The 20,645-nt window shown below is 35.0% G+C and overlaps 1 protein-coding gene across 1 annotated transcript in view; it reads right to left on the bottom strand.

Moving 5' to 3' along the window:
* The window catches only part of XPR1 (xenotropic and polytropic retrovirus receptor 1), a 198,317-nt gene that overhangs the window by 161,649 nt on the left and 16,023 nt on the right, over positions 1 to 20,645 (bottom strand). Inside the window, exon 2 of the mRNA XM_082616569.1 lies at positions 11,104 to 11,155. Within this exon, the coding sequence (XP_082472695.1) occupies positions 11,104 to 11,155 (52 nt within the window). The remainder of the gene's footprint in view (positions 1 to 11,103; positions 11,156 to 20,645) is intronic.

Genomic DNA, 20,645 nt, shown 5'->3' on the forward strand with positions numbered 1-20,645 from the left:
ATTCTTAATAATATTAAAAAATTACTATTAATATTTTTATGTGTGATAACTATATTTTGGTAATTAGGGCAGAAACTATCCTTTAGAAATATTTACACCAGAGAAAACCATAATTCAAAAAGATACATGCACTCCAATGTTCATAGCAGCACTATTTACAACAGCCAAGACATGGAGGCAACCTAAATGTTCATCACAGATGAATAGATAAAGACGTGCTATGTATATGTATGTGTGTATATATATTCACACACACACATACATACATACATACACACACACACATATACACACAATGGAATATTACTCAGCCATAAAAAAGAACGAAACAAGGCCATTTGCAGCAACATGGATGGACCTAGAGATTAATATACTGAGTGAAGTAAGTCAGATATTGCTTATATATGGATCTAAAAAAAATGATACAAATGAACTTATATACAAAACAGAGATAGACCCGCAGACATAGAAAACAAACTGATGATTACCAACAGGGAAGCGGGGGGATAAATTAGGAGTTTGGGATTAACATATACACACAGCTATGTATAAAATAGAAACTAAGAAGGACCTACTGTAGGGCACAGGGAACTATACTCAATATTTTGTAATAACATATAAGGGAAAAGAATCTGAAAAAGAATATATATACGTACATACATATATGTATAACTGAATCACTTTGCTGTACACCTGAAACACAACATTGTAAATCAACTATACTTCAATTTTTTTAAATGTATCTTAAAAAAAGAAAGAAATATTTACAGAGAAATGATATAATTTCTGGAATTTGCTTCAAAATAATCAAGGGGGATAAAACAAGACTAGGTATTGAATTGATAAGGACTGAAGCTGGGTGATGGATAAATGGGATTCTGTAAACATTCTCTCTACTTTTGTGTATCTTTGAAATTTTCCGTAATAAAAATTTTGGGGGAGGAGAGGACACTTAACCTGCATGCTAGGAAGAGGTTTGCCTTTTTGTTTCCCCCAGGAAGGATACCAGAAATATAAAAGAAATTCTTAAGAAAGATAGTTTGGGGCTTCCCTGGTGGCGCAGTGGTTGAGAGTCCGCCTGCCGATGTAGGGGACGCGGGTTCGTGCCCTGGTCCGGGAAGATCCCACGTGCAGCGGAGCGGCTGGGCCCGTGAGCCATGGCCGCTGAGCCTGCACGTCTGGAGTCTGTACTCCGCAACGGGAGGGGCCACAGCAGTGAGAGGCCCGCGTACCGCAAAAAAAAAAAAAAAAAAAAAGAAAGAAAGATAGTTTGGTTAGAGGCAGATAACTGTCCTATACTATATTTTATACACTCAAGCCTGACTATCTATTGGACAGCTTTTCACTTTCTGGGTATCATACCTGAATTTTTCTTTGATGTCATTTGACTGCTCCTTTCAACATGGGTAGATTAGAATATGAATGCAAATGCCTCAGTTGTAGCTCTAACTCTAGCACAAAATTTGAAGGAAGAACATTAATTACACTGTATATTTTTTTCAATTTGGATTAGGGATATGGTAGGCCAAAACTGACCACGACCACCCCCACTAGAGGCAAATGCTATCCTTGTCAAACCTCTGGAACCTGTGATGTTATCTTATTTGGAAAAAGGGTCTTTGCAATGTAATTAAGGATCCTGAGATGAAATCATCCTGAATTACCCAGATGGCCTTAAATCCAATGAGAAATGTCCTTAGATATACAGAGAATAGATGGAGGAGAAAACAAAGTGACAAGGCAGAGATTGGACTGGAGTGGCCACAAGCCAAGGAAGCCAGCAACCACCAGAGGCTGCAAGAGGTAGATTATCCCCCCCAAAATTCCAGGAGTGCAGCCCTGCCAATACCTTGATTCACACTGTGGCCTCCAGAACTGTGAGAGAACAAATTTCTCTTACTATAAGCCACCAAGTTTGTGATAAATTTTTACAGCAGACACAGAAAACTAACAAAAGGGATTATCTACTCTTTCAACCATTGAATATCTTATTCCTTCTTCATATTGCCTCGATAATTAAACATTATTGAGAATCTAAATGATTTTTAGAGCATCTTTTCCATTTTGAGGTCAGGAATTTTTGTTTCTTTTATTCAATGATGTAACCTAGTGCTGGAAAACTACTCTCTGATCATAGCTTTTCATGCTTCTTTCTACCTTTCTCATTGGTGTTCTTTTACTAAACACCTAAGGTGGTCCTACCTAAAGAAAAAAGAGCATAAAGAAAAACTTCCCTTAACTTTAAATTCTGCCAACTTTAAGCCTTAACAATTGTTCCAGTTTTCTAACACTAGTTTAGAAAATTCTATCTGAAATCATCATATTCAATACTCCTGTGTTATAGTACCCTTTCATATACAATGTAGAGTATACACCAATAATTCCCAGAACATTTCTGCTTTATGACTTAATGTTTTATATTTATTCCTTCTCTACTTTATGACCTTCCCTCAAACTTACCAATAAAAAAAGAAATAGCACTATGTGACAAATGACACAGTGCCCTTATGTGTTATTGACTTTTATATGCAAAGGAAAATTTTAAACACTGAAAATATTTTAAATACTCTGCAGTGTCACAAAGAAAGGATTAAAAGCCTGTTCAAAGCACTTCTTCATTTCTTCTAGCTTCCTACCTATATGCTACTCAAAGTTGATACATATTTTTAATCACATAATTTACTACCTATTTATATCGTCATCTTATGTCCTAACAATGAGCATTAAATTATGTTTAATTCTCTGTGAAAGAGAAGTAGATATTTTGTCAACTCGAATAGTAATGCTATTTATTATCCAGAAGCACATCTTTCCTATTCATGAACTAGTTTGAGGTTAGTGACATCTTTAAAGAACAAAAGTATATTTTTGAAGGTGATAATATTTTTTACCTAGAAGTTTTCATTTCCACAGTACAAATGAATATGCAATCCTTTTCCAATGTAAACATAAAATAAGCACATCCTTCAGAAGAAAAAACTCCATTATATGTCTCTGAATATCAGTCAGGTCTTTTGATCCTTTCTAAAAGAAGTTAATGGGGAATAGAAAATATATCATTCTTAAAGAGATGACAATTATTTTTTTGGCTTGGCTCCTGTCTCAACTTCCACTCCTTAGCCATCTGTATTTCTTTATTTCAAAACAAGGTTGCAGTGGCTACAAATGAATCCAGCATTTCATTCTGGAGGTTAAACTCTCTACTCATCTATAGTCTTCTCACGCAATATAAACCTACTACTAGCAGAAGGACTTCTGAAAATTGACAATAAATGACTAAACAAAACAACACTAATACAAAAGTGGAACTTAGAAAAGATACTCTCCTGCCACTGCCCAGCTGAAAATGTAACAAATTACATATCGTTCTCCCTATTACAAATATCAAAAGGTTTTATTTCTAGGTCAGAAAAAAATTTTTCAAAGAGACAGTGATACAGGATAGCAAAAAGAAAAACTGGGGGGAGGGGAGACACAAGATTAAAAACAACATAAGAAAAGTAATGTATTATGAATACATAGATTTAACAGTAATCCTATACATGCGAAAACTACTTCATTTATTTTAGAAATGCAATTTGGTCTTCCATCCTCTTGAAGCTCACATCTGTTAAAACAACAAAGACCTGTGGAGAGAGGTGAGGTGGAAGAAGATGCCTGAAGTGGACTCTGTCCATCCAAGCGTATAATCAGAATGAATAATTTACAAGCATACTTTCATCTTCAGTGCCACTAAGAGCTGAATTCTAAGGAGCTTAGGGAGACTGTAACACATCTGCTAACCAAGCTGAATATGCAGAGGAGACCTAAGCAAAAATGATCCAACAAACCTGTTCATAAGATTGGGGAAGGGGATGGGGGACTAAAAAGAACTGGCAGAAAACCAGAGACTAATGCAGCAGTGGTCAGTGAGTTATATCCTTAACTATAGCTATTCATTCCATTTTAGAAAGTCAGATAGCTGTATTAAGCTAACTGAATCAGAGAGCTATATTAGGCTAACATTAGCTATATACTCCCCATCAAAAGGAATACTTTATAAAATACTTTATAACAAAAGAGGCAAAATGTGAAAGGAAAACAACCAAAGCACCTCTAGGTCTTTACACTTTAATTCAAATAATCTAAAACATATATTCCACTATGTAGACATATATGGAAAAAATTCTCCAACAATTCATATATGTATTTTTCAAATCTATGCCTATTTCATGTACCTCTGAAAGGAAACATACCAAAACAAAAAGAAGTGGTTTAGTGTCTTACAAAAAATACAGTCACCCAGTAGCTTATAAAATATGATTTCTCAGCAATCAGAGGAAACTCTATGCTTGGCATCAAGACAACACAATGCCAAAAAATCTTTATAAACTAAGATCTCATATCATCTGCTTCTCGCCCGGTTTTAAAGAAATGCTATGTGTGTCACCTCAGACTATATCTTATGAAATTACAGTCAGCATTATAAGACAACAACAAACAGTATGCTTAGCCATCTAACCAGCAGATAAAATTCTGCATCTAAAAATCAAGAGAGTTAAAAGTTAAAAAACAAAAATAAAAACAAAGAAGCAAACTAGGTGAATTTTAAAATAAATGGTACTTTGGCTTTAAGGAAGATTGAGAGAAAGGATTCATTTTTATTCCTACTCATTGATGTTCTCAGTAAATAGTTAAGGTATGTGCCTATTTTAGATACTAATTATAAAATGGTTCAAAAAAAAGACAAAATCTCTGGTCTCAAGGGACTTATATCGTCTCAAAGTTAATAAATCAATGAAAAAACACAAGATATCAAAAAACTGTATGCAAAAATAAATAAATAAAATAGGGTGATGTAATACAAAGTGACTGCGTGCATACATAAGATTGGGTATTCAGAAGGCCTCTTGAAGGACACAGCTATGGAACGATCTAACGAAACAAAAGGCAAGAGCTTAGGCCCTATTGTAAGAGCAAGCTTGGGCTGATTTAGGTACAGAACAAAAGGCAATGTGACTGGAGCCTAGTAACGAAGGGGGAAAATGGCAGAAGGTGAGGTCACAGACATAGGACCAGATTATTTAGGGCCTTGTAGGTCAGAGTAATAAATTTTTACATTATACCCTTGGACTGTAAGAAGCAGCCTCATGAAACTTACTGTCATGCTTTTTGTAAAATAGCTGTTGAGGATACTATCCAGCACACCAAACAAAATATTCTTCACGAAGGTGCAAAGGAAGAATTTCTCTCAAATCTTATGTTCAGTAAGAGCTGATCTTTTTCTGAGTAACTGGTATAAATTTACCTTATGTGAACTCTGAAATTAATCATGCTCGCCTCTATCCTCTGAACTCCAGCGAAGTCAGGGCTGAATTTACAATTAGTTTCTGGCAACTGTATAAATCTTATGGCATCTATTTTTTTAATAAACTTTTAATTTTAGAATAGTTTTATATTTACAGAAAAGTTACAAAAGTAGTACAGAGGATTCCCATATACTCCCCCCTCCCCACCCCCCGGTTTCCCCTGTCATTAACATCTTACATGATGAGTATGGTACATTTATCATAATTAATGAGCCAATAATGATACATTATTATTAACTAAAGTCCATAATTTACTCAGATTTCCTTAACTTTTACATGTGCTTTTTCTTCCAGGATCTTTATTGTATCTATTCTATATATTAAATTTACTGGAGCTTTATATCACTATTTTATCTTTATTTTCCCCTTATTCTAACCTCTATAACTACTGTTATCTAATTATTTTATCTAATTCTATAAACCTTTCCCAAAACTTCTAGGAATTATGTGGAGTAATAAAAAAATTAGTAGAAAGAGATTTCTTGAAAGACACAATTAGCTTTTGCCCAACAAGTCAAATAGTTCAATATTATTCAAAGTAGGTAATGCTTTATAAATTTTTTAAAAATACAGAGACTCAAGGAAATGTCCAATTAAAAATGTTACTCAAAGATATCGTTTGGATAAAAATATAAAGTCAATATAAAAGAAGTATTTTTATGTTTCAGTATTAGTCTAATCTCTCGAATTCTCTCTCTTTTTGTTGTCATATATAGCATTAGTAATCCTGATTGTTCTTACTGATCCATGCAACCTTAACATGGTCTCTGATTGTACAAATCTAAGATGAGGGTGAAGCAAAATGATCTTTTAATGTCTCTTTCAATTAGAAGTGTCTATTTCTTAATTCTGTGACCTAGGCTGACTGTCAGATTCTCATATTTTTTAACACAAGAGTGGAAAACATTAATGCTTCTAAACAAAAGATACTACATTTTAAAAAGAAGATGGCAAAAGTTTTAAGCTTTACTTGAAAATAATTCAGAGTACAAACTAAAATAAATTTAGTGTATAAATTATATGAAGTGTATAAGTTTATATATATATGAAAATCATATGTATCAAAAATATCCTGAGGAAGGAGGAAGTTTCCCCAAAAACAGGTGTGAATATTTACCTAAGTAAATTTGACAGAATTTGACTACGTCAAATGGGTACCACAATTAGGAGTTCTGTTGTCATATCCATAATAAATTGTCTTGCCTCGAAACAATTCTGATTATCAAGATGTGACTGATTCACTGATGCTGGGACTTTCAGTTGGCAGCTTAATTTAATCTGCCCCAAATACCCAAATACCAAATACCACACTGACAGTAGGAACTGTAAAAACACAATATAGTTTAAAGGTTTTTAGCATCTATTTCCAAAAATACCTCAAAACATTATTCCATTAAAGACTGACTCTAAGGGTCCTAAGTGTGCCTGCTCCTCCACATAAAAAAATATATATCCACAATTTTAGTCACTTTAATACCCTTATTCTACTGTCACATATGCTCTACAATTCTTTCTGCAGAAAAAGATAAAATAAATAGTAAAATTCTTAATTATCTATGCCATTATTTAAAAATCAATGCATTATGTTAGTTTTAACATAGAATTTTAAGTCACCTTCTTAGTCATATTTCTAAATGTAAATGCCTACCAAAAATAACAAAGATTACACAGAATAGTAGGTAATGATATATATCAAAGGAGATTAGATATAAATTGATAAGGAATGCCTGTTAGCATTTTAAATATACCACTTCAGAATATGAGCATTTCCTAGTTATAACCATAAGACATTTATTTTAAATAAAAGTAGAGACCCTTTATTTTTCATGAATCAATGTATGAATGATTCATGAAATTCACTCTCAAAGGATGAATGAAGCAAAATAACCAAGAATCTGAATGTTTATTTATTTGAATAATAAAAGCAACTTTAAGTAAATGCTCCTTGATATCTTAATACACTGAAATTATTTTGTTTGTTTGGTTTACTTTTTTTTTTTTTTTTTTTTTTTGCAGTACACAGGCCTCTCACTGTTGTGGCCTCTCCCGTTGCGGAGCACAGGCTCCAGACGCGCAGGATCAGCAGCCATGGCTCACGGGCCCAGCCGCTCCGTGGCATGTGGGATCTTCCAGGACAGGGGCATGAACCCGTGTCCCCTGCATCGGCAGGTGGACCCCCAACCACTGCGCCACCAGGGAAGCCCTGGTTTACTTTTAAATGGGAAAAAAAAAAGCCACCTTATCTATGAAGAATAAAGGCACTATCTTGATTTTAGAAGAAAATAATCCACTAGTGTAAAAAATAGTAGTCAACTTCTAATCAACAAAAACTTCCATATAGTGTGCCTTTTATCTAATTTACTTTTATCAAATAAACGACTTCACTCTTTAAGAATCCATTTCAGGTTACCTTTCTTTCACTATAATCAGAAATCCATTCCATCTTAAACAAAAGTACTGTGAAAATATGAAGCTACTTATTTTACTGTAACTACTATTAAGTAATAATTCAACAAAAATGTTTTTTAATTCTAATAACAATGTTAAGTTATAACCATTTAATATATGTAAATAATCAGTACAGCTATTACTTATATTCAATTCAATGCAATAAACATTTAAAAAATAAACATCCTATAAATGCTAATAGAATAATCAGACTATAGATGAACTTAAGAAGCCTATAAACCTACTGGCTAGTTATTGCCTGAAAAAACTTAGCATTAACAATACTGGTCTAAAATTCTTTAAGATTATTTATGGCTGGGGACTTCCCTAGTGGCGCAATAGTTAAGAACCCGCCTGCCAACGCAGGGGACACAGGTCCGAGCCCTGGTCCAGGAAGATCCCACATGCCACGGAGCAACTAAGCCCGTATGCAACAACTACTGAGCCTGCACTTTAGAGCCCACAAGCCACAACTACTGAGCCCCCGTGCCACAACTACTGAAGCCCGTGCACCTAGAGCCGTGCTCTGCAACAAGAGAAGCCAACGCAATGAGAAGCCCGCGCACCGCAACAAAGAGTGGCCCCTGCTCACCGCAACTAGAGAAAGCCCGCGTGCAGCAACAAAAGACCCAACACAGCCATAAATAAATAAATAAATAAAATTTATTTTTTTAAAAAAAGATTATTTGTGGCAAGGGTTCTCAACTTTGGCCATTTATTAGAATCACCTAGAAAGACTATAAAACTATCAATGCCTGGGCTCCACTCCCCATATCCTATTTTAATTGGCCTGAGAAGGGTACTAAGTATCAGCATTTGTAAAACAAACATACAAACAAAACACAAGTAAATTGAGTTAATTGTGCAGCAGATTTGAAAATCACCATTTATGGTATACTCCAGTTTTAAGATTAAAAAAAAAACTTGCTTACTGGCACCAAAAGTCTTAAGTCTACTAAAACTTAAGGTATAGAAAAAGAGGAGAATGAAGAAAAGAGAGAAAGACAATATTCAAAAAAATAATCAAGGCCAATCAAACATTTTTTTCCTTTAAAAATGTTAAAAGTTGGGACTTCCCTGGTGGCGCAGTGGTTGGGAGTCTGCCTGTCAATGCAGGGGACACAGGTTCGAGCCCTGGTCTGGGAAGATCTCACGTGCCGCGGAGCAGCTGGGCTCACAGCGTGCTGCAGCAGCGTGCCACAACTACTGAAGCCCAGCGCCTAGAGCCCGTGCTCCACAGCAGGAGAGGCCACTGCAATGAGAGGCCTGCGCACTGCAACGAGGAGTGGCCCCCGCTCACTGCAACTAGAGAAAGCCTGTGCACAGCAACAAACACCTAACGCAGCCATAAATAAATAAATAAATAAATTGACATTTTTAAAAAAACTTGTTAAAAGTTGAAAGTCCTATCTTGGACTTTGTGATAAATCTGCTGACGTTGCATTATTTTATAGATAACTGCTAAATAAAAATCTAGAAATACAAACCCAGTAGCAAGAATAAAGAAATGACAGAAATGATTATCATTTAAATTTAACACCATATAAAAGAGTAAATTAATATAGTATCACAATGCAAATGAGACACAAAATTATAGTCCCTTTAAATAACTTTTTCTAACTTCAATACTACATAGAATAATGTTTCCTTAATCTACTTTCCAAAACCTTCAATTCCCCAGTGTCTCTAAAGAGAAAAATTCATTTTAAGAAGACAAAAACTACATGGGTTTAGTTTGTTCATCTGAGAATGGAAAGAATGAACAAGTGCAGAATATTTCCCTTATGAAAGCAGCACATATATCTGCATGATCAGCCTAGAGTACTCCCTTTATAACAGGGTCCAAAGAAGTTAATGTCTCTGGACAATGAAATAAAGAAAATGTTATTAACTATAAATATTTGTCATTTTAGCATACTTTGACAGAATTCAGTTTTTCTCCTATAACAGCTAAAAGTATATGAGAATTACTAGCAACATGATCCAGCATGGAGGGATGAATAAAGATCATAACTTTCAACATATCTCAGAATATCTTTGTTACAAACCAGATGGTAAAACTTTAAAAAAAAAATTAAGGATAAGTAGTCCAACTTTGAGAATAAAATTAAAAGAACCAATATTAAAGCAAGTAACACAGGGTGAGGAAATCAGCTTAACTTCCATGTAATTTCATTTTTCTTACATTCTTAAAATATTTTGAGGTGGTACCCTTTAAGACACATAAAATAAGAGATAATAACCTAATAAAGAACTAAACATTTGTCTTCAGTTAAATATTAGAGAATTATATTAACTATATTAAATATAATATATTAAATATAATCCAAAATTTAGTGACATATTATAAAACTAATACCCAGGTGCCAATACCCTAGGTAAAGATTTTGAGATCCTGAAGGAAGCACATTTTGAATTCAGAACAGTTAGAGGTGAAAGATATACACTTCTATGTCATTAAAGACAATGAGATTTTTAATTACAGATCCGTAGTTTTAATAAACAACTTCATATTCATCTATCCTGAAAATATGTGATGCAAAATTTTAAAAGACTATCCAGCCTCAGAAGGAACACTCCCTCAAGAAATAGTTGTTGAATTAGCTAATTATTTACTGACACAAGAACTACAACTTTAACCTCCAACTCTCCAAACCTATCAAAGGTTAAACCCATAAAGAATGAGCTGCTGAGTAGAAGCTGAGGTAACAGAAAAGAAAGGATCAATAAAGATAATTGGAAAGATAACCACTATCCTTAGGTCAGTCATTTTATGACTGCCAAACTGTGCACAGGCATACATATACATGCTTATAAACACACACACACACACACACACACACACACACACACACACAGAGTAAATATGTTTCGTTGTTTTACTAGTCCCAGTCTAAAGACATGACATAAATAGAAAGAAAAAGCTGTGTTGCCCAGACTAATTATGAACTAAGGATTCACTGAATGATGGATGGATGGATGAAAAGACAATAGAGACAAATATAAAAATACATTGTTTGGGGGAGGGAGCATGACACAGATAAGAGCTTTAACTCTAAACCAGTATCTGTGATTCACAATGCTAAGGTGATTTGAGGACATTATAAGAGATCCATCATAAAGCAAATGTGAACTAAACAACAACAAAAAAGTTTCATTGAAACACAAAGTAATCATAATATATATTATAAAAAACAAAAAAGATTTATATAGTAGGGCAGGTTATATTAGTTTTATACTGTTCAGTTTAAAATATCTTTTCTTAAAAAGTTTTATGTGGCTAAATGTAGAGATTAATGCATCTTACCTTCCACAGAAGGTGCCTGGTCCTGAGCTGAGTACAGCATATCCTTAAAAGCCTATTAGAAAGAAAGAAAAGACATACATGGAATCATGAGTAATCTTTACAGTAAAAGCATTTTGAGTTAAACAATTATTTATTTTTCAATATCCAGACAATGACTACATACAGTTCCCTAAATTGAGAATTTAGTGAAATACTTTAATAAGCTAAAACCCAAATACTATACTTTCTTATCAACCCAGTATTGTCCCATCTTTAAGATGAGGGCTAATGTGTATACTTTAAAAATTAAGGGGCATTTGGAAAAGAATGAAAAATCACCTGAGAGATCATAAAATCTCTTGACTAAAAAAAATAATAATAATAATGATAGAAACTGAGAATAGTCCTAGAGGAATACAATGGAACACTGCATAAGAAGATAAAAAACACTGGATACAAATTTTTTTTAATTGTGGTATCATATACCTGAACATAAAATTCACTATCTTCACCAGTTTTAAGTGTACAGTTCATAGTGTTAAGTAAAGTTACACTGTTGTGTAGACAATCTCCAGAATTCTTTTCACCTTGGATACAAATACTTTTCACTGGAGGTCTGGAAAGTCCACTGTTAAAAGAGTTCAGGACTATAAAGATAGTAGAGGTTTTATTGTTTTTTCCAAACCAGTAAGTTAACTAACAATCATATTTAGGTAATTTAGATGGTTGCAGTTTGGTCTCTTCATAAGTGGTTTTGGGACAGGAATGAAAAGTATTTCTTCATACCTACCAAAATGGTAGAATCAATTAAGTGGATAAGCTCCAGAGCAGAAGAGCTGGTCATAAGCTTAGGTGACTTTACCTATCCCATAGCTTCAAATACCATCTAACCAACCACTGGTGATTCCCAAATTGGCCTCCAGCATTCCTCAGCCTAAGTACAACTGACATTTGGGGCCAGATAATTCTTTGTTGTGGGGGGCTGTTCTGTGCATATTAGGATTTTTGGCACTATCCCTGGTATCTAGAGCTTCACTAGATACCAGCAGCAACCAACCAAAAATGTCTCCAGACACTACCAAATGCCCCTAGAGGACAAAAATCACCCCTCCCCAGAACCACCAGCCTAGAGTCATTCAAGCATATAAAACCAAAAAAGAAGAAATAAACCTCCAAGGTAACCCACTGTGTATTCAAGTCTAGTAAATTATATTCTTCCCAAATGAAATTACCATTTACTTTAAATTAGTGACCAACCTGTCAGTTCCATGACTAACCCTAACCAGTCTGATAATATACAAAAGCCCTAAGTGAATAAGACAAAGATCTAGAACTTCTTTTAAGAAAAAATGTATATATGCTCATTATTTTCTTTACCATTTCAGATGTCTCAGGAACCACTAATGTCCAGTCTAAAAAAAGAAGTTAGCTCAGATCTTATCAAACATCAGAAAGTCTTTATTTCAGTTCACAGACTGGAATTTTATATTAAAGTCCTATACAAGTGCAGAGTAGGGGGCTTCCCTGGTGGCGCAGTGGTTAAGAATCCACCTGCCAATGCAGGGGACACAGGTTCAATCCCTGGTCCAGAAAGATCCCACATGCCACGGAGCAACTAGGCCCATGTGCCACAACTACTGAGCCTGCGCTCTGAGAAGCCCGCACATCGCAATGAAGAGTAGCCCCCGCTCTCAGGAACTAGAGAAAGCCCATGGGCAGCAATGAAGACCCAACGCAGCCAATACATACATACATACATACATACATACATTAAAAAAAAAAACAAGTGCCGAGAAGTAGTTATGCTATGGTTCTTCCACAGAATATTTTAAGAGTGTAAATGAATAGATTGCTTAGAGCAGAGTAAATCTCTAGAAATATAAAAATATAAGAAGAAAGGAACAAAAAAAATCCAGCCAGAGAATACTTAAGGAAATAAAGCTATCATGGAAGCAGGTAATATCAGAGACTCAAACATCTGAATGAAGTTTTTCAACTTCTGAAGTATGATAGGCATGTGTACCAAAATCAAATGAAGTTATCAGTAACCAAATAAACCACCAATGACTAGCAGAGTAGCTTGTATGCAGGAGGAGCTCAATAAATAGTTCTTGAATTCAAAAGGGTTTCTCAGCACACTGAAAAAAGCACACTGAGTAGAATCTCTGGCACATAATGAAAATGAATTAAATTTGCAAAAGGAAAGCTTACCAAATTAAGGTTTAAAAAGATGATTTAAATTTTATAAAGAGAAAAATTATGATAGTCTTCATTTTTTTTTTTTTCTTTATGCAGGCCTCTCACCGCTGTGGCCTCTCCCGCCGCGGAGCACAGGCTCCGGACGCCCAGGCTCAGCGGCCATGGCTCACGGGCCCAGCCGCTCCGCAGCATGTGGGATCCTCCTGGACCGGGACACAAACCCGTGTCCCCTGCATCGGCAGGCGGACTCCCAACCACTGCGCCACCAGGGAAGCCCGATAGTCTTCATTTTGTTTATAAAAATAAATCATAATTTCATTTAAGTCAAGATAACTCTAGGTAAAATCAGGGACAACTCTTTTTTTGCTTCTTACTACTTCACTTTTCCTCTGAATAAGAGACCCTCTATGTTTTTTATAGTAATAGACTCTAGAGAGCTCTATAAGAACTCTATAGGATACCATTCCCTGTCTGTGACTAGAGAATAGCCCCCAACTGGGAACCAGTGGGGGAAAATCCTACAAAGTGTTGTCTATATTAATATCTATGGATTGTTCTTCTGTAATATGAGTCACCTGGGTTGGGAGCAGTACCTCCAAATGCACAAAACAACAAATTCAAAGTTTCCTCAATTCATGCTGTTTTACTTCAAGAAAATCCAATACTCTACATGAAACTCTGAATTTGTATAATAAATAAAATCAATATGTATTCATGTGCATTACAAAAGATTTCTTTGATCACTGCCAAGGGCCCAGGGTTCAATCCCTGGTCAGGGAACTAAGATCCCACAAGCCACATGGCACAGCCAAAAAAAGCAAAAAACAAAAAACAAACAAACAAACAAAAGATTCAAAGCAATTCTTACATCAGCATCTCTACTGTAATCTCTGAGTTACAAAAATTAAGTTATTTTGTTATAATGTTATTGAAATATATATAAACTAGGACAAAACTCTTAGTGTTTATAACAAGGCATATGACAGTAAAATCTTACAAATTAAATCCAAATACAACCATAAAACCAGTATTATTCAAACAACAACATTAACATGACAGAAAACAAGATGTTTGCTCAAACAAAATCTCAATTGGTAACACGGATACAATGCCAATTTACCTGTTCTGAGTTTGGAATGCCCAGATAACTCTGCATCAGATGGGATCTACTGTAAGGCAGTATAGTCAGTGGCTAGAAGCTATGGAGTCAGACAACGTGTATGAAAACCAACTCTACCACTTATTAGCTGTGTAACCTTAGGAAAATTAACTTCTCTATACTTCAGTACCTTCATCTGTAAAACAGGAATAGTAATTACACATACCTCACAGGTCTACTGTATGAATTTAAAACACAAATCCTTATATTAATTATGATTCATTATTATACATGAAGAGTACTTTGAACAGTGCCTAGAACATAGAAGATGCTCAAAGAATATTAGCTAATAGAATGTGAACTATCACAAAACTTATGTCATGCAGTGGGCTGTAGCATCATTTGGCAGTCTACTAGACATGAATACATCATTTATGCATTAGATATGCCTCAGTTCTTAACTAACGCTTCACAAAGTAGTACAATACTACCTGGAGCCAACATGACCAAACAAACATAAATAGAGGCACTGCAATCTCCTGGCATTACCAGCTTAAAAGATGGTCAACTAGATGATTTAGAATATGCTATTATATTTTCTGATGATAGCTGACATGAGCACACACAGTTTTTAATTCTTATAAGAAACCTATAGATTCCCAAGAAAATATGGGCAGTCCCAATCTGCGTATGCATTAAATAACAAAGACTCCTAATTTTATTAAACTTTCTACAACATATCTAGTGTATAAAATAGGGTATAGTTCAAACTTAACATATATGTTCAATAATACCACCAGTAAAAATTTCTTACGTTGTTAATTTTTAATAACCCACAGTAGATCGTCTCTAATCTCCTTTCCAAACACATGGGTTTCACAGACCATTTCACAGAACAAGGATCAGAAGCTAGAAAGATTTCTACTTCCTATCAACTCACTATTAGCCGCACATATAACATACTATAAATATTACCATCTCCATCAACAAAATATCTAATCTATGTTGTTCTCATCTGTCTGCTTCAATATTCATTCAAAGTCAGCATATTGCAATCTAATTATTGGATTAATGAACAATAATATAAACACAGGCATTTGAAGAGGAAGGACAAGGAATATTATTATAAACCTTTAAAGGAATCATAATCCCTGTTAACAGTGTTTAATAATTCGATAAAATTTACATCAGACTTTTTTTTATTCTGAAGGTTTTTCCAAATGGTACTATTATAATTTTGATATATACTTTAAAATATGTACACTATGCCTGATCTACATACCCCAGAAATAATGTGAATAATGTGCCAGTGAGTTATATCTGACCTGGTTTCTTTGTCTTGTCATCTAGAAATTAGTCATGTTTTCCTGATACTAAAGTGCTAAGAACAGTTCTGTAAATCAAATTATAAACCTCAAAAGAGGGCACTGAGCATTCTCATGTGTCCTGTACAAAGAATGACCATCTAATTAATCTTCATTTCTATCCCCAAATAAACTAACCTAGCTCTGTTTTTGATGATAGAAATGATCTGTAAAGAGAAACTCGTATACAAATTTTTTAAATGTAGTATGTTAAAATTTAAAATTAATGTATTCTCATACATACTTAACACTCCAAAGGCTGTAGTATATTAGAAGCATTATGCATGACTCAAAATTTTCATAGAATTTAACTGTACCCCATCAGCAAAGGCAATTCAATATACAGAAGTTGTTACAACATTAAATTATTATTGAATTTGTTAAATGTATAAAATGTATATAATTTATAATAGGAAGAACTAATTTATATTCACATTTATAAATTTCCTCACTAACATACTCTGATATCCACTGACATGGCTTTTACTATTTCTATATGGATATCTCCCAAATCTGTATCCTCAGCCACAGGTCTGCTAACATACTCAAAATGTCCAAAATTCATTTTCTTCCCAAAGCCTATTCTTCTCATGTTTTTATTTCTGTTAATGTCACTGCCAGTATCCACATCACACAGATTCACAATCTCAGCTATTGTCTCACTCATTCAACAAATATTGGTGTATCTGCTATGTGCCAGGCCTGTTCTAGGCACCTGGGATACATCACAAGGAAAATAAAAATCCCTGTCCTAGCTGAATTAACGTTCTTATATTCTCCTCCTTTCCACTCCTAAGTTAAGTGATCTGATTCGTCAATGCCACCACCACAACCTCTTTTACATTCATTCTCTCCTATCCATTCACCTGAACTATTTCAACAGACTCTTCACTGATTTACGAACCTTTAGGTTTTCATCTCTCTAACACAAACAACTGCCATATCAATCTTTCCAAAGCACCAGTCTGACTCTCCTCTTAAAAACTTACAAGGGAGCTTCCCTGGTGGCGCAGTGGTTGAGAGTCCGCCTGCCGATGCAGGGGACACGGGTTCGTGCCCCGGTCCGGGAAGATCCCACATGACGCGGAGCGGCTGGGCCCGTGAGCCATGGCCGCTGAGCCTGCGTGTCCGGAGCCTGTGCTCCGCAACGGGAGACGCCACAACAGTGAGAGGCCCGCGTACCGCAAAAAAAAAAAAAACTTACAAGGATTTCCCAATGGCCACAAATTAAAGCCCATATTCCTCTGCTGGCCTATAAGGCACCCAGAATGATCCAATCTATGTTTCTAGGCTTATCTTCCAAACTGAAGAAAGCCAATTTCATTTTCACAACCTGACCCTCAAGTCAAAATGAATTACCTATTACTCATTTTAGAGACTTAAATATTTCTTCCATCTTTGCCTTTTGTTTACAACTATTACCTCTACCTCTACCTGGAATCCCCTATCCCTACTCCCATCTTTTCAATCTAATTTCCAAATCTTAACCAGCCTTCAAAGTCCAGATCAAATTTAACCTCTTTTATGTTTTGTCCTGATTCCTCCAGCTGGAAGTCTTTACTCATTCCTCTGAAATCCTGTAGTACTCTATTTGAAACCATTTATAGCACTTAATATTTCCACCTTATGTTTTAATTATTTATCTGTGTCACTTGTTCACCATTTGACTGTAAAGTCAGGGTTTTAGCCACCTTGCTTGTACTTGTATAAGAAAGGCTCATCATAAATATTTCTAGATTACTTAATATCATCATTAAAGAAGTTACTAAGTTTTAGTCATTAAATGAACATTACTGGATGTCTACTCTTTGCACTATGCCAGGCTCTAAAGAAATAATGGTGGATCAAGCAAGGAAAAGATAGTCATATAAATAGATACATTTTAATATGTTAAATACTTTAAAAAATGATCAAAGCATACTGAAGGCCTAACTAACATAGTAGCAATTAAAATAAAGAAGGTGATATATAGGAAAGGGGGGGGATACCAAGAAACAAAATAGGAAGATTAGACAAACAACTAAACACGAACTAAGGGAATTAAAGATCTCTAAGATTTTGAGTCTAGGTAAAGAGAAGGATGCTTAGTGATACTATTAACCGAGCTGTAAAAACACCAAAGAAAAAACTTGGGCAAAGAAAAGACAGGAGTTTGGATTAACAAACCACTTCAGGTATCCACAGGACAACTGAGATGGTCAGTAGACAGATGAAAACACAGATCTACAATTTGGAAGATAGGTCAGAGCTAGTGGTTAAGAGTTGGAAATTATCTGTATAAGGTGATTTGAAACTGCCTATGCCCTAAGTAAATGAAATTTTTCAGAAAGTAAGTGGACCAAGGACAGAATCTTTTGGAATACAAAGCAACAAAGAAGACAGTAAGGAAAACACCAGATGTACAGAGTGCCACAGGAATTAAAGGGGCATTGCAAGAAGGAAGATATATTAAAAATTATCGAAAGCTGCTTAGAGGAGACATATCTGCATCTCCATGTTTTCTGCAGCATTATTCACAATAGCCAAGACATGGAAACAACCTAAGTGTCTGTCAACAGATGAATGGGTAAAGAAGATGTGAGATACACACACACACCCACAAACACACTATGGAATATTATTCAGCCGTGAGAAAGAAGGAAATCCAGCCATTTGCGATAACTTTCATAAACCTTGAGTGCATTATGCTAAGTGAAGTCAGAGAAAGACAAATACTATATGATATCACTGAAATGTGGAATTGAAAAATGCCGAACTCAAAGAAACAAAGAGTAGAATGATGGTTACCCAGGGCTGGGGGGTGGGGGAAATGGGAAGATACTGGTAAAAGGGTACAAACTTCCAGTTATAAGATTAACAAGTTCTGAGCATCTAATGTATAGCATGGTGATTATAGCTAATAATACTGTATTATATACTTGAAAATTGCAACCATGGATCTTAAATGTTTTCACCAAAAAAAATGAAATGGTAATTATGTGATGGAATGGAGGCGTTAGCTAGTGCTATAGTGGTAATCATCAGCAATCTATAAATGTATCATATCAACACACTGCACACCTTAAATTTACACCATATGTCAATTATATCTCAGTAAAACTGGAAGAAAAATTTTAAAGAAAACTGAGAACATTTGAGTTAAATAAAACAGCTATCAAGGAAGGGTTCAGTATACTAACAATTATTCTGTTTCTTCAGCTGGAAGGTGAATACAGATGCCTATTTACCTATCTATCCATCTGTCTGTCTGTCTGTCTCTCTATCTATCTAATTGGAATGCTGCAACTGAATTATAAAGAAAGAAAAGTAGCTAACATTAGAATGCCTAGACTCTGACTTTAGAGCCTATAACTTAAACTATTCATATGTAAGATTAATAAAATATATCCTTAAGTTAAAGGAAAGAAAAATTAAAAGCTGCTTAGAGATCAAGAAGGAAGAGACTAAGAAGAGATATAATTAGGTCTGAGGATCAGGAGCTCATTGGTGACCTTCAAAAAATGGTTTCAGTAGAGTAAGGGGGCAGAAACTAGATTAGATTGCTTTGAGTACACGAGAGCTGAGGATATGATGACCAGAAATACTGATCGATAATAAAAGTAATTATAGTTACCTTTACTGAATGCCTACTATCAGATATCATTTTGAGTATTTTAAACACACTACTTTAACAGAGGCCCACAACTCTTTAATGTAAATATGATTTTCATTTTACCACTGAAGATCTGAAATTCAGAAAGGTTATTGAAGTATTATCTTGCCCAAGTATTGCTCATTCTTGTAATCCACGCTTCTTTGAGAAAAAGACACATAGCCCACTATTTGGAGTGAAATCTTATTTTCTAAGATTTACCTCTAATTTTGGCCTCTCAATTTTCTGACACTCTTCCTTTCATTTCCAAAACTTTTCTAAACCATTAGATTTTTATATCAGGTGTGGTAACTAGCCTCTGAAATAACCCCCAATGATTCTTAACTCCTGGTAGTAATGCTCTTGTGCAATCCCCTCCCATACTAAATAGGACTGACCTCTATAACCAATAGAATATTGCATAAATGACAGAGTACTATTTCCAAGGCTAGGTCATAAAAGGCACTGTGGTTTTCATCTTATTCCCTCTTGGATTCCCCACTCTGGGGAAAGCCAGCCATGAAAAAACTGAAGCAGCCCTATGGAGAGGTCCAAGTGGTAAGGAACTGAGGCCTCCTGAAAAAAGCCAGCACAAATTTGTCAACCATTCGAGTGTGCCATTCTAGAATCGGATCCAGCCCCAGGCAAGCCTTGAGATGACTGCAGCCTTGACTGGCATCTTGACGACAACCTCACAAAATATCCTTAGCCAGAATCACCCAGTTAAGCTGCTTCCAAACTCTTTACACACAGCCAGAGTGTAAGGCAATAAATGTTTCTTATTGTTTCAGCAGTTTTAGGTAGTTTGTTATAGAGCAATAGATAATTAATACACGAGGCTAGATTTGAAAAACATTTTTATATCACAGAATGTAATGTTATTAGATCATAACCAACATCTTTGGTTTGTCTTGATCAAAGTACCTAAAATTTTTATTCCTATAAAGATACAAAAACTATGGGAAGGAAAACTAGGACAATTTCAAGTAAGTGATTTATTTAGCAATAACTAGCAAAACTGCATTCCCATAAGTCACAGCCACCAATACTGTAATTTAACTTATACCCTTGAATGCCCTTGAGAAGTCACACAGCTGCACTTCTGAGCTGGGACGGAATAAATCTGACAGATTAAATCAGCATCCTCCTTGTCTAAGGATCCTATTCTGACAATAAAATAAAGCTGATAACAAATGTTCTTTTATAACTAATTAAATCTGTATGGCTCATTCTTACATTTACAGCGGTAACAACTGTAAATTCTCTGAGG

The sequence above is a fragment of the Mesoplodon mirus genome (assembly GCF_964341445.2).
Source record: "Mesoplodon mirus genome assembly, chromosome: 3".
NCBI classification, from domain to species: domain Eukaryota; kingdom Metazoa; phylum Chordata; class Mammalia; order Artiodactyla; family Ziphiidae; genus Mesoplodon; species Mesoplodon mirus.